We start from the raw sequence: 25,715 nt of genomic DNA on the forward strand, positions 1-25,715 counted from the left end.
GGATACGTCCAGAAAGGCATTGCTGAGAATGTGTTTTATGGGTGGGTACAGTACAGAAACAGGATGGGACACATACTTTGTTACAGACTTAACATTATTTTTACCGAAACATTAGACAATTCTTAGGGATCCAAACGACTGCCACTCAACAGTCGTTATTGTTTTGCCGAAACGTCAGAAAGTGTCTCTGGGAACTAAACAGCTGGTGCTACTCAACAGGTATTCTTTTGAAGCACGGAAGCTTCAATCGATATATGAAATTATCATGGCCTTTCAGGGTATTAGGAGGGAAAAAGATTGAATAATCAACGAAAGGATAATGTTTTACGAGTCGGGGCGTGGAATGTCAGAAGCTTGAACGTGGTAGGGAAATTAGAAAATCTGAAAAGGGAAATGCAAAGGCTCAATCTAGATACAGTAGGGGTCAGTGAAGTGAAGTGGAAGGAAGACAAGGATTTCTGGTCAGATCAGTATCGGGTAATATCAACAGCAGCAGAAAATGGTATAACAGGTGTAGGATTCGTTATGAATAGGAAGGTACGGCAGAGGGTGTGTTACTGTAAACAATTCAGTGACCGGGTTGTTCTAATCAGAATCGACAGCAGACCAACACCGACAACGATAGTTCAGGTATACATGCCGACGTCGCAAGCTGAAGATGAACAGATAGAGAAAGTGTATGAGGATATTGATAGGGTAATGCAGTATGTAAGGGGGACGAAAATCTAATAGTCATGGGCGACTGGAATGCGGTTGTAGGGGAAGGCGTAGAAGAAAAGGTTACAGGAGAATATGGGCTTGGGACAAGGAATGAAAGAGGAGAAAGATTAATTGAGTTCTGTAACAAGTTTCAGCTAGTAATAGCGAATACCCTGTTCAAGAATCACAAGAGGAGGAGGTATACTTGGAAAAGGCCGGGAGATACGGGAAGATTTCAATTAGATTACATCATGGTCAGACAGAGATTCCGAAGTCAGATACTGGATTGTAAGGCGTACCCAGGAGCAGATATAGACTCAGATCACAATATAGTAGTGATGAAGAGTAGGCTTAAGTTCAAGACATTAGTCAGGAAGAATCAATACGCAAAGAAGTGGGATACGGAAGTTCTAAGGAATGACGAGATACGTTTGAAGTTCTCTAAAGCTATAGATACAGCAATAAGGAAAAGCGCAGTAGGCAACACAGTTGAAGAGGAATGGACGTCTCTAAAAAGGGCCATCAGAGAAGTTGGGAAGGAAAACATAGGTACAAAGAAGGTAGCTGCGAAGAAACCATGGGTAACAGAAGAAATACTTCAGTTGATTGATGAAAGGAGGAAGAACAAACATGTTCCGGGAAAATCAGGAATACAGAAATACAAGTCGCTGAGGAATGAAATAAATAGGAAGTGCAGGGAAGCTAACCGAAATGGTTGCAGGATAAATGTGAAGACATCGAAAGAGATATGATTGTCGAAAGGACAGATTCAGCATACAGGAAAGTCAAAACAACCTTTGGTGGCATTAAAAGCAACGTTGGTAACATTAAGAGTGCAACGGGAATTCCACTGTTAAATGCAGAGGAGAGAGCAGATAGGTGGAAAGAATACATTGAAAGCCTCTATGCGAGTGAAGATTTGTCTGATGTGTTAGAAGAAGAAACAGGAGTCGATTTAGAAGAGATAGGGGATCCAGTATTAGAATCGGAATTTAAAAGACCTTTGGAGGACTTACGGTCAAATAAGGCAGAAGAGATAGATAACATTCCATCAGAATTTCTAAAATCATTAGGGGATGTGGCAACAAAACGACTATTCACGTTGGTGTGTAGAATATATGAGTCTGGCGACATACCATCTGACTTTCGGAAAAGCATCATCCACACAATTCCGAAGACGGCAAGAGCTGACAAGTGCGAGAATTATCGCACAATCAGCTTAACAGCTCATGCATCGAAGCTGCTTACAAGAATAATATACAGAAGAATGGAAAAGAAAATTGAGAATGCGCTAGGTGACGATCAGTTTGGCTTTAGGAAAAGTAAAGGCACGAGAGTGGCAGTTCTGACGTTACGGCTCATAATGGAAGCAAGGCTAAAGAAAAATCAAGACACGTTCATAGGATTTGTCGATCTGGAAAAAGCGTTCGACAACATAAAATGGTGCTAGCTGTTCGAGATCCTGAAAAAAGTAGGGGTAAGCTATAGGGAGAGACGGGTCATATACAATATGTACAACAACAATCAAGAACGAAATGCTCGTATTAAGAAGGGAGTAAGACAAGGCTGTAGCCTTTCGCTCCTACTCTTCAATCTGTACATTGAGGAAGCAATGATGGAAATAAAACAAAGGTTCAGGAGCGGAATTAAAATAGAAGGTGAAAGGATGTCAATGATGCGATTCGCTGATGACATTACTATCCTGAAGGAAAGTGAAGAATAATTAAATGATCTGCTGAGCGGAATGAACAGTCTAATGAGTACCCAGTATGGTTTGAGAGTAAATCGGAGAAAGACGAAGGTAATGAGAAGTAGTAGAAAGTAGAACAGCGAGAAACTTAACATCAGGATTGATGGTCACGAAGTCAATGAAGTTAAGGAATTCCGCTACGTAGGCAGTAAAATAACCAATGACGGACGGAGCAAGGAGGACATCAAAAGCAGACTCGCTATGGCAAAAAAGGCATTTCTGGCCAAGAGAAGTCTACTAATATCAAATACCGGCCTTAATTTGAGGAAGAAATTTGTGAGGATGTACGTCTGGAGTACAACATTGTGTGGTAGTGAAACATGGACTGTGGGAAAACCGGAACAGAAGAGAATCGAAGCATTTGAGATGTGGTGCTATAGACGAATGTTGAAAATTAGGTGGACTGATAAGGTAAGATAAGAGGAAAGGATTATGTGGAAAACACTGATAAGGAGAAGAGACAGGATGATAGGACATCTGGTAAGACATGAGGGAATGACTCCCTTGGTACTAGAGGGAGCTGTAGAGGGCGAAAACTGTAGAGGAAGACAGAGATTGGAATACGTCAAGCAAAAATGACCGAAAAAAAATGTCCTTACTATTCAGTGACGCGATGTGAAGATAACACTGTTTTACATGTCTTTGTTGGTGTAGTATACTCGAAAAAATACAGGCGGTGCATGCCGCCACATGTTTTTCACACTCATGCTCTGCATCTTTGCACGTTAAGATCTTTCTGGAGCGTGTTTCCTTGATGTGATTTATGGTGGGGTCGGGGAGTGGGTGGCGAATATGGGGGGGGGGGGGGGGGGGGAAGAAGGGACCTGAAAATGCCTGCTGATAACTCGTAAACTATCGAACGAAATCGAGTGTGTTATGTACCACTAAACGGACCGATTTCTCAGCTTTCCATTGGTATACAATTAGTTAGGCCATCTGTTACCAGGGAAGAAGAAACACTAAGCAGAAACTATGGCGGTGAGCCGATGGATTAATAGCTTCGCCCTGCTGTTCATCGCGCTGCGAACTGTCGATTCAGAAATGTGGGGGAATCAAAGTCCCAACGAAAGGTGGGGTTTCATTGAAGCACTGTGTCCGAAATGTTATCCAGGGCCACTCAGCGTGATTTCAAGGCTGGGCGTCGCGGTTGATGTCTTTCGCAGAGGCGTCAAAAAAAGGCGTGAAATGTGGGTAGGAAAGGGACCGGCGACCTTCCCACTATGTGACACGCTGTGGCACTGGGCAGACTTGCGAGAACCTTGTGCGACTGTGACGTAACTGACCCACCTTATACGTCACATGAACTTCTGAGCTCTGGCTTTTTTTGTCGACTCCTTGTAGTCTGAAGCATCACCAAGCCCAAGGGTGACGTCGCAGGACACCACGCTTTCGCATCATTACATAGGAATATCGTAGACATCTCTGAGACAAATTTCAAACTTCTGCGTTGCAATGGGGGTCAATTATTGGGTTTCCAAGTAGTGACCATTTAATTGTGTTATGCAGTGTATTAAGATGCGGCACCTTTAGCAAAAGAAAAATACCAACAAGCGCAAAGAAGTTAGACCATTCCAAATAAGGCATCCCACCTCTCTGTGTCGATCAGCTAAACATGCCATACAAGTTTAAGTAAGTAGTAATACAGGGTGAGCACAAAGTCTTGACCTGATTATAAAAAAATATAACAGAATAACCGTTTGACATAATAAGTTGCATTTGATGCCGTTACATAGGTTAGTGTTACTAGTTATTGTGACCAATAAATGGCGCTAGTGCTCCACAACACCGACGCCGTCTGTTAGGTCACTTCAGTTGCTGGAGAAATGGCATCGAATCAGGAGAAAGCGCAATATGTGCCTTGGTTAACGAAATGAAATCACCCATCAGTGTTCAGTGTAAATTTCGGGCTTCTAATGGACGCAGCCCCCCCCCCCCCCCTCTGGCGTTAAATCAATAAAGCGATGGTATGCAAAGTATAAAGAAACAGGCAAAGTCGAAGATCATCCTCGAAGTGGCAGGCCTCGTGTGAGCGATGCAACTGCTAATCGTGTTCGGCAATCGTTTTAACGGAGTCCGTGTAAATCAACTCGTCAAGCGTCACGTGAACTTCAAATACTGCAAGCAATGGTGATGAAGATTCTTCATGAAAGGCTTAGGTTGCATGCTTACAAAGTGCAAATTGTGCAGGCCTTGCAAACGAATGATTTTCTGACACGTGCTGAGTTTGCAACTGAGATTCTCAACAGGATCGATGGCACTAACGATTACTTAAATCGCATATGCTTTACCGATGAATCCATCTTTCTTGTCAGTCCAATGGTAAATAGGCATAATGTCTGTATATGGCGTTCAGAGTCTCCTTATGTTGCCCAGTTACAGCGGGACATCGAAAAAGTGAATGTTTGGTGCGGCGTCAAGCATAACAAGGTTTTGAACCGTTTCTCTTCGCGGATTACTTAGACGTTTTGCAACAGTTTATTTGCCCACAGTTAGAAGAATATCAACCACGGATAATTTTCCAGGAAGATAGAACAACCCCCCCCCCCCCCCCCCCCCCCCGCCCAACTGGGCTTTGATAGTGCGTGATTTCCTGGGTGAAACATTTATGGATCGGTGGATTGTAAGGAACCGTGCAACACCCTGGCCACCCCGCTCTCCAGACATGAAGCCCCTTGACTTTTTTTCTGAGGCTATATCAAGGACAGAGTCGCCGTCTCACCTGTTGCTGACGTCGACGAACTGAAGGCTAGGCTACAAGCTGCTGCGGGTACTGTGACAGAACACATGTTACAAAACACCTGGCGGGAACTGGAATTCTGTCTCGACATTCTCCGAGCTACCAAGGGAGCACACGTTGAGGTTTACTAACGTAAGTGGGCTTAAAAAAAACTAGTAACACTATCCTATGTAACGACATCAAATGTAAATTATTATGTCAAACGGTTATCCTGTAATAAATTGCTATAATCAGGGCAAGACTGCATTTTATTGAAGCACTTGGAGTCACTTAAAGTTGCTTAAACTGTGTCAGAAATACACCTCTTCCTTTTGTTCCAGGGCACTCGTCGAGCATTCATTCTTAAAATTTGCTCCCACTTAATCGTATTTCTTAACTACAGCAAGTGCACTGATTTTCTACAAAGCAGCAGAAAATTGGTCTCAGTTAAGTAGAAACCCTCGTTATAAATCCGAAAAGGGAAAAACTACACTTGTTCCGATCAGAGAATTTTATTTACTTGTGTTGCACACATAGGGCTTCGTGTTCTCCATGTCAAATATGAGCACTAATATTCGGTTAAGCATGTTGCTGTTGGCTGATATCTGCACGTGGGATATGAATATTAATGTACGTTCTACGTGGTAATAAGCTGTGCCTGATAACGGTGTCAGAGGTACCCGCCAGAGATGGTTCCTCAATATTCATAAGCAACACGCAGTCTGCTCGAGATACCCGCAGCTATCATTATCTGCTGTTTAGTGGTCGATAAAGGGATGCCAGGCTGAAACGCACAGTGTATATGGTAGAACAAAGCGTATGTGCGATCGAACGATATGACGTTATTAATCATGTCTAATCGTGAATTTGCTATTTATACAGAGGTCATAAGGTAAAGTGGCAAATGAGTAACGCAACTGATGTTAATGCAAAACAGTGAGATTACTGTGCCATAGATGCTTTATCTTAAACCGTAGTTATCGTATGCGAGCACTCAAGTGCGCAGTTCGCACTATTTTCAGTGTCGCGTAATAGCGCTTTGCAGAACCAACAATTTTCCTTTGTGGAGCGCCATCTTACAGGACGTTTCTAAACATTGATAACAAACGTTGAGGAGTGATCTTAATTCTGTCGTTTACTGAACAAAATACGAGTTTACAGTGTACCGGATGACATTTGTAACTGCGTTCAAGATTTCCTAGAAGATTGTTGTTAACGGGAAAATATTTGATTACACACAAAAGAAAAGTCGGGAGTATTGCATGTGACAATGTTTACAATATATATACGGTGTTAAAAGAATGTCACGTATTCCTGCAAGGGGTAGTAGCGGTTAAAACTAGAAGTTCCTTTTCATAATGATAGTCTGGAAATAAATACTTGAAATATGGGCCAATCCATTCTGCCTGTTACGCTAATCAGACACTATAGGCTGTGCTGCGTGTTGTTAACACGCACCCCGAAACTTGCTTCAGCCCTTTTTCACAGGGGATCATGCACTCTTTCAAACACACCTGGCTCTATTAAGACTGCGTCACTTGCATTCATCACACGCCGCTGTAAAGTCTGCACATTGTCGGTGGGCTGGATTCACACACTAACGCATTTAAATGTCCTCATATCCAGAAAGCCAACTGATTCAGGTCCACTGAAAGGAGAAGCCATGCTACTGGACGTCCTCGCCCACGAAACGTTACTGTCCCACGCACCGTAGAAAATGCGGTGGTGCACCTTCGTGCGTGAACCACACTTGTTTCTCTGGGAGGCTAACGTTCTCCAATGAGGCTGGTAATTTATTGAACAGAAATCGATATTACAATGCACCTGTTAATCTGTTTGCTAATGTGTATGCCTCTAAGGCTGTCATTGACAGTTCCTGCTGATACGTTGGTACTGAATCTATTCAGAAGGCTCACCTCAATCATATCCTTGCAGATGTGCACCTTCCCGCACTTGAGTAGTTTCGTTATTTACTGTGCCGTCTCTAGTGATCCCACCTCATCTGTAAATAAAATGATATCTGTGAAGTGCGGGTCGTCAACGGCCCATGTTGTAACAGGTATTGATTTCCAGTCGTATAGCTAATATTTTTCCTCTATTTTTGAGGAAAATTACCTCCTGTAGGAGTAAGTGACACATTTTTTTGAAACATCCAGTATAAAGTATCTAGCTAATAGTGTCGGAAGCTATGTGAGATATATCGCGCAATTTAAAAATTTCATAAACATTTTGTCAATGGTCGTTCAACATTTGGCGCAGAATAAGCACTCAAAAGGTTCCATGGACAACAGCTTGAGAATTCTTCATAATTAAAGTAAGTGATTACTACTTAATACCCTTTAGGAGACTGAATTTACGCCCACCTTAAAAATAAAGCATTATTGTTATTGAATGAACAGCTTGCCTTTAGAGAAAGATGCTTCTTTGGATTTTTGACGATTTACTGTAAGACTGCTGCAGACCTCTATTTATACTTTTATAATAAAGAAATCACGAGCTCCATAAAGTATCACATGCCATTGGTACCAACTATACTAGTTAAGAGTATTGTGGCTGTACATACTCGAATTGTCTTACCATAGTTATACCCATAAATGTTGACTCAAATCCTCTCTCTTTTAATCCAATATTCTAGGATTTTAATAATTGTAACATAAATAAGCCTACCAGATGATTCCAGAAACTGTTTTCTATAGCAATCACTCATTCTCTGAATGATGTAACTGACGCGTATTTTACATATACCATATGTGCTTCTTTTATTTACACGATTTTCTGTCGTCAGCTAACGTGGTAACCAAATTTATATTTTTTGGAGTGTCGTACTTCACGTTGTTTCACACAGTATTTATTTACAAGACCAATGTACTATTACTTTAAAGGAAATATTTCGTTAGTGGTAAATAGTAAGTAGAAACTTCCGAGAGAGAATTTGTCCAGTTTTATAACCAGGTACTTTGACATTAGGGTACAAACCATGAGAGTGATCGCTTAAGCGGGTTATTCTGACCAGTGGAGGCCGAACTGTGGCAGTCGGTTTCTTCTCTACTATTGTGTCTCAAAGCTGAAACACGACGATCGACTTGCAAGCCATCGGACAGAGACTGCCTCCTCAGGGTTTCGTCCACTGCAAAGGTGTCTGCGTGGGCCTCGCTGGAATGCCACTGTCGACACCAGCTAGCCACTGCAATGGTAATCTAATACAGCCATCTCCGCTGTGACTACTTTCAACGAGTACATACAAACCTCAATACAGGGCAATCTACACACAAAAAGGATCAAAATATATCTGTTATTTAGTTTCTTTGCTTTGAATGAATTAGAATTTGTTGTGAACCTTTATGTACGTAATTCTTGTATATATGTATGTATCTATTTGTCTTGTAAATACGCCATTAAACGTAGCATATCTCTCGTAAGAAACACATGACTGGTTGTCAATGATCTAACGCTGTATATGAGTGGCGGAAAAAAAATTGGTTCAGAAACTTATAGGTGACCCAGAACGTAAATAAGTATAACGTAGAGTGCATAAATAGCCGAAGAGGTCAATTAAAGGCCTATTACAGTAGTGCCGATAAATCACTGCCAAGAGAAATAACATTTTGGAAAATCTTGCGTATTGCGCATGCGCGACGGTTACAGTGGCGTTATCAAGCTGAAATTGATGTCAGTTGTGTGTGAGACTTGAGGCGTGACGTTTGTATATGTGTTTGCTGGTTCGCGTGGCCATCTCTTGATTAATTAAGTTTTAAAATGAAAGCTGAAAGAGAGTCAGACCGGATTACAGATAGTGACCAGCATTCCTACATCAAATTCGAACCGCTACATGGAAAAACCCAAAGGAAATTTGCAACGTTTTGAGAGGAGTGTGTGGGAATAGTGTAGTGGAACGTAGCACAATATCACGGTGGTATGCTCGTTTCCGTGAAGATCCAATAAGCACTGAGGATAATCCAAGAAGTGGAAGGCCATCAACTGCAACAGACTACACCTCTCAGGTTGTTGTTAATGACATTTTGGGAGCGGATCGACGAACAACATGTAGGAAAATTGTATATGAGGCCAGAATGTCTGTCACTTCAGTTTACAGAAACATAACAGAAAATTTAAAGATGATAAAAGTTGCTACCAGATGGCTGCCACATGATATGGATGAAGAGCAGAAAGCACGTCGCAATAGAATTGCTTCGACGTTATCGAGCAGAAGGACAACAGTTTCTGAAAAAGATTGTTGCCCTTGATGGGGCCCGGACACGAGACTTGTAGCCAGAACTGAAGTCTCAATCATTACAATAGAAAAGTTCTGACTCTTCACACTCGAAAAATTCCGCCGCTAACAATCAAAGGTACAACTGATGACTATCTTAGCGTATGGCGTAAATCGGGTCACAGCTATAAATGCAGTGCCCTAGTGACGTCTGTAACAGGCGCGTACTATATTTCTGCAAAATGATCTGCGCCCGAAAATTCGTCAAAGAAGGCCTGGCGTGCTTGCAACTGGTGTACTCACTTTGCACAATGCAAGACCCTAGATTGCCCTACGAGTGAGAGAAACGCTCGACCAATGCGGATGAGAAAATACTCCCCCATCCGCCATACAGTCCTGCTATGAGTCCACCAGATTTCGATTTGTTTCCCAAATTGAAGGAGCAACTCTGTGAGAAACGTTTTGATACAACTGATGAAGCTTCCATTGAGGTGATCCAAATAACCAGACAGCTCGACAATGAAGGTGCCCTACCCGGAATATAGAAGTCACCAAAACGTTGGGTAGCTACCAAAATTAAGACCGGAGGCTATATTGAACATTTTCTAAAATATTTTCTTCAGTTCCACCTTACAGCGTGCAGAACTTTTGAAATGGCTTTCGCGGTTGTAGGAAATGCAGAAGACAGGCTGAGACTTACTGGCAAAATCTAAGGAAAATGTAATTCATCTACGAAAAAAGTGGCGCTTTTGGCCGTTTATTGATAAATGCTTCTTAGCCTCAGACCCTTACAAAGTAGGCTTAATTGAGGAGATAGAGAAGATCATAAAGAGAGCTATACATCTCGTATAGTAAGACCGTTACAGAGATGCTCATCAGACTCCAATAACAGTCCCTGCAGAAGAAGAGTTGTGCATTGTGAAGAAGTTTACTACTGAAAGTCTCCAAGAGAGGACGGGCTGTAATACCACTTCCTCCTGCGTACGTCTCTTGAAATGTCCACAACGAGACAATCAGTGAAATTAGAGTTCATACATAGCTCCCACACACCATTCCTGAATGGAACAGGATTTAGAGGGAGGTTATATTGAAACCAGAAACTCCCTCCACCACATACCATTAGGTGGCGTGTGGAGTAAAGATGTGAATCAAACAATAAAAGCGTATATTCTGCATGGTTTATGCTCCGTTTCAAGAAAAGCTAGTTTTTCACGTATCTCAATCTCAATGCCCTCATATTTCCCAAGTACCGTGTGTGGCATACAATAATAAGAGTACAATTATGCGAGTTGCTTCAGTGATATATGTGGGTTTTGCTTGCAAATATAATTGCTAATAAAGTTCATAGCAAAGAAATGATACACTGAAATGTACTGCCTGATGCCGAAGTTTTACTACGTGAATAGCCAAATAGTAGCAATTGATACAAATTTTTTGTTATTTACTGGCGAGGGCCAGTGAGGAGAAGTTTCTAAAAGATCTGACTACATGTACAAAATTTGTTGGAAGCCGCTATGTGCTCTCATCCTTAAATACTGAATCAATATAGTCTACGTAATTTGTGCGCCGTCGGTTACTCTGCCTCCAGACATATACAAGGTTTTTAACTTCAATAACTGACTTATTGTGTTCCAACTTCAATATAAATTTTAAATTTGGTCTATTATCATATGAGATACAGAATATCAAATTTTTGTTGCTCCTGGAAGCAGTCAGATAGGAACCAGCTAGTGGGTCGGGTGACCGTAGCCGGTAAGTAAAACTGATTGTGAAAGTTTCCCTGTATCTTCACAGAATATTCGTATTTCTTTTCCATGGTAAAAAGTGCACTTTCGAAAGGAAGCACAAGTCCCTACATTACAGGACTTGACACTGATAATGCTATCTCGATACAGGATAACTGCAACGGTTTCAATTTGCTCCTACCACACATCAGTGAAATATATTGCGACAATTTGTGCTATTTCTAGTTCACTTTCTCTGGCTTCCCATGTGGGAACACTATCCGAGCGAAGTCTCCCAGCATCGTCGCACATCGATTCTGGGAAGAATACATCAAACAGCAGATGTAACAGAGGCTTTAGCAAGTCTGCCTTACGCACGAGTAGGAACAGTGAGACACGACTTCTCGCTTTTACATTCCGTTTCTCATTTAATTTTCCAAGTAACGATTCATCGAGTCAAACAACCGTGTTTGGCTCTATATTCTATTTCTATTCCCATTACTGTTGTGTTGTGTTACGAAACAGGACTGAGATCATAAACAAGGGCCTCAATCTTTCCGATGTAAGATCGTCTAATGCCTCACACATCTACAGAAGTACACAACAACTTACGAAAAAACAATAACAATACTCGCCCCATTAATTGTTAGTACTTTTCCTTCATACGTTTCACATATGGCTCAAAGCGGCGTCTGATTTCACATATTTTACATAAGGAACGAATTAAACATGCCACACATATTGGACAAGGTTTCGAGATTGCAGCTGGATGACGTCGACTTCTTCCCTCGATATTTCGGCTGTCAACCATGCAACCATCTTCAGGTGAGCGTTTTGCTCTGTAGATTGATAGTTCACGTCGCTATACTGAAAATTTGCGAGGGGGCGGTTGCGCAGAGGCAGCCGCTGCTTGAGCAACGTTTGTTGAGTTTCGTGCCTTCTTCGTGTATTGCTTCACCTATGCCTCAAAAGTGCGTGCGTAATGGTGATACTAAATACGCGATCTCTGTCTGAATGCGGGCTCGCGGAGCTAAGATTCAGACGTCAAATTAATAAAATTAACTACCGTTAGAAGTGTCATTAGTCATGTTTCCATTCTGTAGATATTACACAAATCACTGGGTCCCACACCTTATACAGTTGAAAACCGCCAACAGTATTAATCAGATCTTCCGTCAAAAGAATATCTACTGACTCCTTAATTACTGAATCCCCGAAGGGTCTCGTCGAGGGCAAGATTTTCGTGGCAGAATAACCAGGAAATACTTTGAGGAGAGAGCACCTGATTCGGCACAACTTACACCAAAACTCTTTTAACGGTATGTAGATGATACTTCTGCAGTTTGACCCCATGGTGAAGAAGAACCATCACGCTTTCTGCAGCAGCTGAATTGTCACGAGAATATAAAATTTAAGATGGAAGTTGAGAAGGACGGCTTCCTGCCGTTTTTGGATGTGATGGTCTGTCACAATATCGATGGATCACTCGAGTATTCCGTTTATCGTAAGCCCAAATATACAGACCCGTATTTGCAAGCATATAGCCACCATCCATCACAATCTATGGCCGTACTTCGAACATTGGTGCACCGGGTACATGTTGAGTCCATTGTGTCTGATGGTATGGAAATGCCGTGTGGCTAGGGACTCCCGTCGGGTAGATCGTTCGCCTGGTGCAAGTCTTTCGAGTTGACGTCACTGCGGCGACTTGCGTGTCGATGGGGATGAAATGATGATGATTAGGACAACACAAAACCCAGTCACTGAGTGGGAATCGAACCCAGGCCGTTACGTATAACATTCCGTCACTGGCCACTCAGCTACCAGGGGCTCACTGTCTGATGGTGGAAGCTTTCCGAAGGCTGCCTCCATGGATGATCTCTATGGATAATCTCCACATCAGATCAGAACCACTCACAAAATCAAAAGGAGAAGGAGCGGTTCAAGTCCAGGGTGTTCCTCCCTTACACCGGCAATATTTCGACTGAATTAGATAGAATCTTAAGGAAATGTCATGCCAAAGTAATCTTCCGCCCACCTGCAAAGAATAGTGCTCTTCTCGGTTCGGCAGAGGATGACCCGGGTTTGCCGAGAGCTAGAATCTACAGAATACTTTGCCAGTGTGGCAAAGTCTACGTTGGGCAGACAACGCGTACAGTTCGCGAAGGGTGCTTTGAACATGATCGCCACATCTGTCTTTCACAGCCGTGTAAATTAGCTATAAGCCGAGCATTGTATGTCCCAGGACATTCCAACGATTATTCTTTTCGGTATAAAATTAGCGAGGTGAACTAGCAGTCTCTAGTGTTAAACAATCACTTGAAAATAGCTCAATGGTTATCAGCTGAAATATCGTGGCAAGAAGTCGTCATCTGGCTGCAACCCCGAAACTTCATGGAATACAGTTTACGCCGGTAAATTTCACATATCATATAATGGACATGATCAGTAAACATTTTAGACATTCCACACATTGCTTTTACGTAGAGGAGATAGTATACACACGCTGAAATCTATCAGACTAACTTGAAGCGTCCAGTGCTCCTTGTAAAGCACAAAGCATTTTAGCGATTTCTCGGCTATTTTGGCGCCGTAACTCACCTTGTTGACGGCGACGAGGCTGGCGCCGCAGTTGATGAGCATCTGGACGGCGTCCCTGTGGCCGTGCCACGCCGCCATCAGGATGGGCCGCATGCCGTACTGCAGACACAAAAGCACCTCGTCACCTGTCGTTCTGCCCTACACGTCAGCTCTTATTTTATTTTGCTTTTGGCTCAGTGATTTACGAATTTTCTTGAAATTTACAATGTAAGGATTCACGTACACTGATGGAAACAAATGGCAGCGCCAAGGACTTGTGCAACATAAACGAGAGTTGGTAGACATGTTGTGAGTGTGTGGGTTTTGTTTTGTCAAGTTGCGCAATGGATTGATCCAAGAAGTACCCTTTGGCTCCTGCAAGAAACAATTTCCCCCTCACACTACTACAGAAGTCATACACAGGCTCCTAATATATCAACAAAAACTGCTTGAAAAACATTCCGCAACAAATATCTTCTGGAGTCGACGGCTGTAAGGAAAAGACACAAAAGTATTCTATATTCTTACATAACTACTGGAATAGTTGCATATGGGAATATTGCTAGTTAGCGTAAGAACAACATTAAACGAACGAAAAATATTATTGATTACAAAAAATTCTGAGAAATTTAGTGAAACTTTTTCTTATAAAATGATAATAAATTTCTGGGTTCTTTTCGGAACATTAGATTGCCTCTTATGGATGCGAATGCTATTATTTTACAAAGTATAGAAAGGTTCTTTTCTCACTTTTCTTTAAGAAAGTTATTTACTAGGCAGAATGGCTGAGAACCGCGCCTACAAATGTTGAATGACTTTTCCAGGTTCGGTCAAATCTATCCGATGAGAAATGTTGTGGGGTGTACTGTTACGGAGGACAGATGGGGCTCGCATACGCTGTGGCGCACAATACTGTGAGCTGCGACGACTGTTGCCTGCATTGCTCGCTGCTGACAGATAACACAACTATCTCTTTCTATCTGGATTGACCTTCGCCTAGCAAAGTCTCCCTACGCCTTGATGAAGTCAAGGACTCATATCCACCCATAGTCTTACTATTGGCATGGTACACCGGTCAGATAACCAGTCCACCACTATGCCACTCAATACTCGCTGGCAGGCGTGTAACTAGTACTCTGTCCATGTTCACACCGCAACAATAAGTGTGGCGGCCAACACAGTGAACAACGCTTAATCGCGAGCGACTCAATACAGAGTGTCACTCCGATTCGCTAATGACAGAGGTGTTCTCCCAGTGAAGTACTGAGGAGAGACTTTGTTCCTCGCTCTTTGCATACACGTATGAGCGCACTCGCTCTGATTACATGTTCCCACTCCAAGAGCGACAACGGAACGGCCCCTTTTTCTGGAAAAGTTGCAAGGGTATACCATTCGCTACCTTCCCTCACTCCTCTCACTCTTTGCATCAGAAATATTCCGCCAATCAGCGTTGCTCTTTTAAACGGGAGAATGACGTTTTGTTTGAGTCGACCAATGCGGAAATCTGTAGGAAATCTGTAGCACATCCGTTAGGTGTATACTGTTCTCCTGTGAGAAATCCGTAACCACGCGGTCGGTCAGTGAAAAAAATGCATCTTCTGAGCGCTCCCGGACAATGTAGGAGAATTTGCTTTTAAGTCAAACATGGGCAAAAGCTGTCCTGTCTCTGGGCGGTCGCTTTGGCCGAAATAGGTATGTTGTTGACCCACCCCTCTGAATGGACGGTCTTCCCAGCGGGCTGGTTTCCTCTTTAGAACCAAAATTCGTGTGGCCATCACGTTGTGTACGCCAGCCTCGACTTTTTCAATCTCAGTGCGCACTTGCGATTTACTTATCAGATTTGCATATCGCTTACATGAATTCAGACAAAAGTAACTCTACCTTATCGACTTTGAGTTCGAATGTAGCGTCTTGATGTGCAGAATACGATTGTGAGGATGGAACAAGTGCCCGCATCTCGTGGTCGTGCAGTAGCGTTCTCGCTTCCCACGCCCGGGTTCCCGGGTTCGATTCCCGGCGGGGTCAGGGATTTTTCTCTGCCTGGTGATGGTTGGGTGTTGTGTGATGTCGTTAGGTTAGTTAGGTTTAGGTAGTTCTAAGTTCTAGGGGACTGATGACCATAGATGTTAAGTCCCATAGTGCTCAGAGCCATTTGAACCATTTTTTTGATGGAACAAGTAAGAAATGAAGGTCAGGAGACGACGCCACCTTACAGTGTTTCAACTGCTGAAAGGTGATATCTATTCAGATAGCGCCACTATCAGTATGAAATCAGGTTTGCTTTAGATACCCGTTGTAACGCCCGTTAGTTGTAGTTACCCTTCAGATTGGACGCAGTGAGTTGACGCCAGTAGAGAATCTCTTTCAATCGCCAAAGACGCCTTTAACAACGACCTCATTGAGCTTCAACGAGGTCTTGTAACTGGACTACGAGAAGCTTGATGTTCCTTTTGCGATATTGCAGAAATACTTGGCAGGAACATAGCCACTGTTCATGACTGCTTGCAGCGGTGCTGTCGAGAATGTACTGCCACCAGAAGACCAGGCTCCAGACGGTCACATGGCATTATCGAGAGGGAAGACCATCGTGTTCGATATATGGCTCTGGCGCATCGTACTGCTTCTGCAGCAGCAATCTGGGCAGCAGTTGGCAACACAGCGAGACAAATAACTGTTACAAATCGATTATTTCAAGGATAGCTCCGAGCCACATGCCCTGAAGCATTCATTCCACTTATCACAAACCACCGCCATTTGCGATTTCAATGGTGTCAAGCGGAAGATCATTGGAGGGAAAAGTTGAAGTCTGTTTTGTTTTCTGATGAAAGCTGGGTCTAACGCTGTGCCGAGGATGGCCGTGTGTTGGTCAGATGGAGGACAGTTGAGGCTCTGTAACCAAGCTGTAGACTCGGGTGGGATTTCGTAGGATTGCAGGAACACTCTCGTGGTTATCCCACGCACCCTGGCTAGAAAACTGTACGTCAGTCTGGTGATTAGACTGTTCATGGATGGCAGCATTCCAGGGGCTGTTTCCCAACAGGGTAGCGCTCGCCCAAATATCGCTGTTGTAACTCAACATGGTCTACAGAGTGCCAAGATGTTGCCTGCTCGACCACCATATCTGTCCCCAGTCGAGCACATATGGGACACCATTAGATGACAACTCCAGTGTCGTTCCCAAACAGCATTAGTACATATCGATCAGAATTAACAGGCATGGTACCGCATCCCAGAAAGTGACATTCGATACATGTACAAGACAATGCATGAACTCTTTGCATGCTTGCATTAAACATTTTGGCTGTTTAACCGGTTATTAATGTATCAGCATTTCACATTTTCATTGTGGCTACTTACATTAATCTACGATCTTCCAATATTAAGCATTTAAAAATATGTTACCTAAACAAATGTATTGTCGAAATTTCATTACTCTACATTAATAATTTTTTGTTGTTGCGACTTTTTCCGTCATTGTATATGACTCGTAACGCAGTTTCCTGCACTTCACAGATACATTTAACACACATCTGTGTGGTTCCGCGGGGTGGGGCTGTTACTCGTGGAGGAAGAAAACTCATTCCCATCAAGTGGCTGAACCATCCTCTTGGCGTCTCTCATCCAACAATGTCATACGATTCCTTCCATTACCATGGAAAGTTTGGTATTGTGCAAGGATATTTTATGATTGTACCCGTTCGTTTCGTTTAGACAGTTGACTATTTGATAGCCGGCCGCGGTGGCCGAGAGGTTCTAGGCGCTTCAGTCCGGAACCGCGCAACCGTTACGGTCGCAGGTTCGAATCCTGCCTCGGGCGTGGGTATGTGTGATGTCCTTAGGTTAGTTAGTTTTAAGTAGTTCTAAGTTCTAGGGAACTGATGGCCTCAGAAGTTAAGTCCCATAGTGCTCAGAGCCATTTTAACCAATTGACTGTTTGCTTCGAGTACTTACTAGTTATTTCAGCAAATGCTATTCCATGTCCATGCTGTAGTCCCTGCCATTCCACCCCGATTTGATGTGTCAGACGTGAGAGGATAAAATACGGGCCTCAGTCCCTTAAAATGAAACATTTTGGTGGAGGGAGACAACTCTGACAGAAAAACAGGGAGGTGAGTATGCCGCATAGTTGCAGTCCACCTACGAACTGTCGCAATTATGAAGTAGCATTCCATACCAGAGGGAATCCCTTTGTACTCTCATAGTCTTCACGATGAAATCTTAAAATACTCGAACAATATTTGCGCCTAAAGGCTGTATTCGATCGTTTGGCTATTTCGGTGGTGAGTAAGTTTCTTGTCCACAACTGGTCCCATTTCTCCTGCAGTTGGAGCGCTGCTATGGTCGCAGATACTAAACTGTACGTGGGTACGTCAGCGCACTGTTGTGTCCTACGTACAGAAGATATAAAATGATCTGTGATGTGCTCCTTGGCATGTGGAATTTCTGTGCAGCACTGATAGGGAAGGAAGGCAATGGCTTGACGGTATTTGGCCCAAAATATCAGTTGAAAAAATGGTATTTACAAGGCAAACATAAAACAATTGCTTACAGGGTAAGGTATCTAAGCCAGGCCACCCCAGAATCAGTAAATATATGATGTGCGATTTTCATAAAGATAATGTGGTAAATCTTCTGGCATTCGCAAGTAGTTTTTAATGTTATGCCACGTACCTAGTTTTTCTCTGGAGTAACCATATGTTTTTTTTTCTGTACCATAGAGGCCTTCGAGAGACTTCAGTGACTTAACAAGTGTGCAACCCGATGAAATAGAAACAATATAAAAGTGCTGCAAGCAACTACCCTTTCGCGAGGAGAAGAGGGCTCACCAAATGTCTGCCGTACTGAACCAAATGTAAACAGACACGAAACTCTGGTTCGATTCGAGGGTTTATCATTATGACTGTCATTTCAAGAGCTCAAAATATTGTCTTTGTGTACTAGCTGATGCTATGCAGCGATTCCCGACGGAAAAAACTACACGTTGAATTTCATCCGCACCGGTTGGTATTTCTCATGCCGTCTGGAATCGTTGGAGTTTCCTTTTCTCTTATTTTTCCAATATATGGGAGTCCAGGGATGTTAAGTTTTGTGACCTTACAGGCTACTTTGAGTTTCCTGAACGAACGATGGAACATGCACATGATTTCTAATCGATGCTCCAATCATAAGCAAAACCTAGAAAAGTCACATCACTTTGAAGTTTTCATACAGATTGTTCAGGGAAGTGTAAAGCACAAAGGCAGTCTTGTGAATGAATCGAGCATTGTGATTGGCTATTATGAAATCTACTGATAAAGCCAGTGTGGAAGCAGCACCAGCCTCTTCTTTTTTTCTGCAAATGGAGCTTTCCGAGCCAAAAACTATGTTACACAGATTCCCATACTGCATCGACAATTAAACCCTGCAAAGTGCACTAGATATCCTCAAATATGGAAAGACTCTTACTCCATTACACTGCTCTCCCACTGATGATAGGAGCTTGAATATTAGAGCATGAAATCGATCTCCAAACCTGCCGTATATCACTGCCTACTGTTTTGATGTAGTACACATGCAAATCGTATAGTCTGCCATACAAAATCATCCCTTTTACATCACTTGTACATATACCACCAAGACAGACAGCACTGTATATACCCCTTACAGCACTAGATATTTCCCTGCCAGGTCGGCGGTCATCCAAGCCTGACGGGTGACCAGAATGCCCTCAATGGACCTAAGTCACACTCAGAACTCGTCTACAAGTTTTGGCTTGCTTCCCCTCAGCAGTAACGCGTTACTGTTTCTGGTCCCGATCTGATTGCTAGCTTGTATTTCTACACCCATCTCGGGACTCTGGGATTACAAGAACCGATGTATTTTCGCATGGTTTGCGATAATAATATACCATTTTCGAGGTATTTCTCGATATTAAGCACACGGCAGCATCCTACCGATCGCTGACGGAACATAATTCCCAAGATATAGACTGGAAATTATTTCTCTACGAACCCAAAACTTCATCGAGGTAGAATGTGCTCTGTACCACTGATTAACTGGAAACTTATCCCATGTGAGAGGACCTTTATGTGAAAAAAATTGACAAAAAAAATAGATGCAACTGATTTTTCCGCTCACTAATACTGATGTTGGTGATGTAACAGATTCCAAATCATCCCTATAACTTACAAAGAAACGTTTTTCTCATGTCTAGAGAACCAGCAAACGTGTCTTTCACCTGACAGCTGCACACACCACAATCCATGTTCCCTCAACTAAATAAAGGCGTGAAATGTGCAGAAGCAATGAACAGAACCATTCACATGGGTGGGAATAACGACCCAGCGCAAACACACGTCCATATTGAATCTTCTCAAATATCCATGGATTCGCGAAGGCTATCCAAAACGTTCTAAGGTCTCTAATCTGACGTCTAGAGAACGACATCGTTAACTCAGCTACATTCCTATGATCCAAAAGGCCTCTCAATTCAGACAGATCCCAATGATAATCAGAAACGTGAGTTAGGCCTCCGACATACCATGCATAGACAGAATCATCCTAGAAAACCGGTCACATATATGTTTTATCATTGTACTTACAATTAAATGTTACGGTCACAGTCACAACTGAATGAAATTCGACAATGAGCGAAGTATCAGAAATAATCCTTGTTGAAGGCTGTGTCTCTGGAAATAGAAATATCTGTACCATTCTCATGACTTGACTGTGGAATACTGTGTTAACAGTGCTATCATAGTATTCGACAGTCATCTCCTTTGCACATGTCGAAACACAAACACATACTGTGTAAGCCTGATACTTGAGGTGAACCCATCACACATCCCCTACTACTATTAAGTATAAAACTTGACCAATCAATGATTCCACACGATACAACATAATGATGAGAGAAAATCAGCCGTGGGTGGACATGTCTCATAAGTTTTTCTTGCGAGTGTTACCACTGTGTCTTAGAAAAAGAGGCGTAATCTGCCATATTTTTAAAAAACTCGTTCGCAACAAATACAGTATGTTGCTGCCACAAGTGATCTTCGCTCTACAGGTGCACACAAAAATCCGTGTTAGAAGCTATACTGGCTTTATAAATCGATGTATGGCATTACCTACGAATCACGTGGTTTTTCCAGACAAATACCGATACGGTGATCATAGGAATGTAAATTATTAGACCAGCAGTCTGGTTACATGTAACCGACGATGCAATATCGTCATAAAAACGATTATTTGTGAAGGTGTTTCGGCTAAGGAACGTGATATGAAACAGCTATCTGCAACTCCCTCAAGCCACAAGATATTTCTCATATATGTGTAATATATTCCATCTCGATACCATGTCAGAGGTTCTGCGCTATATCCACTGAGTTATATGCGATGACTGGTTGAGAAGGATCACAAATAATAGTGGATGGTGCGCTGATTGAAGTCGCAAGAAATGTTCACTAGCTTTTCAGATCTCTAATGTTACACTATCAACAAGATATGATGTCTGTGTGTTGGATCGTATGGAGAAGTCCTATAATGATTGCAGTCACTAGTAAATCGTTTTTCTGGCACTCACATATCTCGAAACGACCACTGGCTACTGCGACATCAGCTGATGACGCGAGTACCAGTATCCAAAATGGTGGGAAACAGTGTCTTCACCACAAGATGTGGACCTAGTACACAGTACCACTCATCCGTGACATAAACCAAGAAGGCTGCCATGACATAAACTGATGACACAAGTACCACTACCCAAGATGGGCTGGCTGGAATGGCCGAGCAGTTCTAGGCTCTACGGTCTGGAACCGCATGACCGCTACAGTTAGTTCTAAGTTTTAGGGGACTGATGGCCTCAGAAGTAGTACCATAGTGCTCAGAGCCATTTGAACCATTTGAACCGAAGATGGTGGGAAGCAGAGTGTTCATCATGAGGTCCAAGTGGCCTAGTACACAGTACCACCACCAGAGCCCTCTGTCATCCTTTCCATGATGTAATTCAACATGACGGTCTGGGGTGGGGAAAATGACAGGAAAATAGATCAATTGGGCTACCCCCACTGACCGAACCCCCTCCCCCATAAAATTGCAGGAAGTTCAAATTCAATCAGGACAAGGCAGCGTCTACTAATGTAAGAAAAATGGCGGAAAAGAAAGGGCACTTGGACTACCTCTACTAAAGTAAGTCACCCGAGCACCACCTCTTCCTAGAAAATGGCTAGGGAGAGCTCTACATTTGCTAGCATTAGTCTTTAGTCTTTTTGCATGCACTACCCTGTATTTAAACAATTTGATGCAGCCCAGCCATCCATTTTGTTCACCATGAGGTCTAAGAGCCCAACAGACCTAATACACAGTACCACCACCAGATGGCGCTGTGATCCCTGACGTAATTAAGATGGCTATCATGAGGTCAGCTGATGACACAAGTACCATTATCCAAGATGGCAGGAAACAGTGTGTTCGCCACAAAGCCCAGGTCAAGTACACAGCACCACCACCAGAGCACCGTCATCCATTATGTGATGTAATCAAAGATGACAGTCTGGGTGGGGGGTATGGGTGGGTGGGGGGAAAGGACTCGGCCTGTGATGGATATAAGTGTTTATTTTGCAGGCAGTGTCTCCACCACAAGATCTAGAGTCCAAGCGACGTAGGACACATTACTATCACCAGAGGGTGCTGTCATCCCTTGTGTGATGTAATCTATGATAGTGGTCCGGAGGGGGAAAATGGTGCGAAAATGACTCAGCCTATGCTGTGCTGCTGGAGAGAGTAGGGAAGGCGTGTGCTTTATTTATTTTATATCAATTTATTTGGGTTTGGATTTTGAAAGATAGTAGTATATTTCGACATAAAAGTTTTCTAGGTACGGTAACTCATCTTAATGTAAAAACTATTGCTGCTGGAGAAAAACCAACGTTTTGGCCATGATTGCAGTGGCCTTCTTCTGGGTCTAATGGTGCATTCCAGCTGTGCAGTGTCCTTTATGTTTTTTGTTAGTGTTCACTGCGTTTCATGGTCAGCTTTTACTTGAAATCACTATTTACTAACGTGCCAGGAGATGAAACTATCTGCATCCTTCAGGAGCATGTCCCGCCAGACATATGCGAGCTGGTAGAGTTGTGCCTGACTTCATCATACTTCAAATGGCAAAGAAAATACTACGAGCAGACAGACGGCGTAGCAATGAGGTGTCCCCTATCTCCGCTGGTACCGACATATTCATGAAAGCCTTTGAAGCAACAGCCCTTGGTTCAGCACCCTTACACCTACGTTGCTGGTTCAGACACATGGACGACATGTTCGCTATATGGCCTCATGGTGAAATGGAGTTACACAAGTTTCACGAATATTTGAACAATAAGCACGGGAAGATAGAGTTCACGCTGGAAGTAGAAAAGAATGGTGTTATCCCATTTCTAGACGTCGAAGTGTACAGGAGAACGGAGGGTTCACTGGGTCGAAGAGTATATCACTAGCCTACACATACAGACAGGTATCTGCATGCCCAATCCTACCACCACCCAGCGAAGAAGAACTCTGTCATCCGTTCTTTGGCAATCCATGCGCAGTGCCTAAGTGATGGTCAAAGCATCGCACCTGAGATTGAAAGGTTACGCACAACGTTTCTAGCCAAAGGCTACAGCCATAAGTCGATAAACACAGCCTTGTCGACGAACACAAGCAAGAAAGTAAAGCAAGAAATAGACAAACTGCAGCCAACAGTGCGATTACCTTATGTGAAGAACGTTACTGACCGAATAGGCAAACAACTTCGCCGTTTTGGGTTGCAGCCTGTCTTCTATAGTGGTCGTAGGATTCAGGATGTGCTAGGCTCCAGGTGGATGCATTAAAAGGACAAGGTGTTTGCATTACACTCTGCAGGCGTCTACAAGGCTGAATGTGAATGTGGAGAGGCATACATCGGCAAAACTGGTAGGCCAATGGCAACGCAGGTTCGGGAACATGAGATTTATATTCGTCTAGGTCAACACAACAAATCCGCAGTGGCAGAACACCAGCGAGACTGCGGAAAAGACATAAAATTCTGCGAAGCCTGTGTGTTGGCCAAGCTGCCAATTATGACGAAACGCAAAATCAGAGAGGCCATCGAAATACTTAAACACCCTAACAACATGAACAGGGAGGTTGGACTCAGGCTTGCCCCATCTTGGCTGCCAGCAATCAGAGCTCAACAGACCACACTGTCAACACGAGGAACGAGCACCACCGGCGAGTAACTGCCGACGCGCGGCCGACGTCCAGCAGTTGGTAGACAACAGCAAGCTTCTGATTCGACGGTGACCGCCAATCATGCTACGTAACCAAGAGCCAATAGATAACAGAGGTCACGTTCTCCATCCACCGCAATAACGTATTAAAATAAAGTTCCCTCACCTTCTTCCTCAAGGGACCAATGAAACTAAATACCTTTTTAAAATTATGATTTAATGGCAAGCGCAGGGTGCACTAACAACAAAATATATAGGACACTTCACAGCTAGAACGCACCATTAGGTCCAGAAGAAGGCCACTGCAATCGTGGCCGAAACGTTGGTTTTTCTCCTGCAGCAGTAGTTTTTACATTATGACGCAGTACCATACCCGGAAAACTTTTATACCGACTGACTCTGGTAACGGAAACCTACGCAATTATTGTAGTATATTTATCACACTGTTACAAAACACGCGCTCTGACGTATTTGGTGTCATGCCACACAGCCCACAGACCCGTAAACTACTTCTAAATAACGCTCTGCAGACACGCAAACAACTCCTAAAGTACCGAAGTAATTTCACTACAGACATGAAAAGTCCTCCTAAATAATGCGGTACACTAATGTGTAGACCCACTCAGTACTTATAAACTGTCCAAATAACACATAGTGCAGCCTACAGACCTGCTCGCAAAATAATGTAACAGAGACATGCAGGCACCACCCGCCAGCCCAGTTTGCTGGGTCGCAAAGAAGGTTACTACACATCTTCCCTGAAGTGGAGATCCACCGGCATTCTCAAACCATGCACAGGTGCCCGCAAACATGAGGTGGCGACATCCCTTTCATACTTGACTCCTGAGAAACTCCTCTCAAAATATGTGATCAGCTAGACACCGTTGCTGAAGTAACTGGATGGGAGCGAAGACCTATTTGCAGAGCATAGACGCTCCAAGAGTGCACGTACATCCATCCAACCATGAGCCACCACAAGACAGAAGTCAGTGCGAGCCACGACTCTCATGCTGCTGCTACCTGCAGTGGGAAAGTGAAAGTTGCTTCTATTTTCGGGTATTCAGTTAAAGTTCTCTGAGTGTTATACATATGTCACACAACTCCAACATGCACTCACACCAGTCCCATATGGGAGACACCTCTGGGCAGCATGTGTATTTTACGATTGATGATATGCTCATGTAGTGTGTACCCAAACTAGATACACATACTACAAACCGAAGCAGATCTGCATCCATCACATCTATCTCCCCAACATGCTGTCATCGTTATTCTGTACCATACAACAGAAAAAAATTACGAGCTATAAAAGCTCCACTAAGTGCTTCCGATACAGAACTCCCCTAGGCGCCGTTGCTGGAGCGATGATGCATAGCTGTGATGTGGGCCCGGCACAAAGAGAGAATTGTTGCAATTCTTCCCAGAATGGCATTCCTAACGGTACACCCCGTCCATCATCGAATTTACCTGTCAAACTGCTGATAGTGCCGATGCGAGACGATCCTTTTTAATACACAGCTTTTGATCCGTTGCAGAAGTAAGTTTATGGTTTCATCACCCATACTGCAGGAGGCTGGCCGTATCCTACAGACTATACCTTTAGTCACAAGAGACGCTCCCTGTGACACTGTGCCATTGTTTTCTAACACTCTTCGAACACTGCCACACATTTTGTTTTTCTGCCACAACTTTGAGGTCTGTATCTGGTCCTAAATTGGCCTATAAGACGCTATTATCCTCAGCCTGCCACAGAAAACTAGACATTGTACAATTTAAATCATATTGTTACTGTGGCTACCGTAACACGCCACAAACA

The 25,715-nt window shown here is 43.2% G+C and overlaps 1 protein-coding gene across 6 annotated transcripts in view; it reads right to left on the bottom strand.

Moving 5' to 3' along the window:
• Positions 1 to 25,715, bottom strand: part of LOC126281896 (ankyrin repeat and death domain-containing protein 1A-like) — a 713,288-nt gene that overhangs the window by 224,658 nt on the left and 462,915 nt on the right. For all 6 annotated transcript variants that reach the window (XM_049981216.1, XM_049981218.1, XM_049981214.1 and 3 more), the window contains exon 5: positions 13,701 to 13,799. In XM_049981216.1, the coding sequence (XP_049837173.1) occupies positions 13,701 to 13,799 (99 nt within the window). The remainder of the gene's footprint in view (positions 1 to 13,700; positions 13,800 to 25,715) is intronic.

Source organism: Schistocerca gregaria, chromosome 7, assembly GCF_023897955.1.
Source record: "Schistocerca gregaria isolate iqSchGreg1 chromosome 7, iqSchGreg1.2, whole genome shotgun sequence".
In the NCBI taxonomy this organism is placed as follows: Eukaryota; Metazoa; Arthropoda; class Insecta; order Orthoptera; family Acrididae; genus Schistocerca; species Schistocerca gregaria.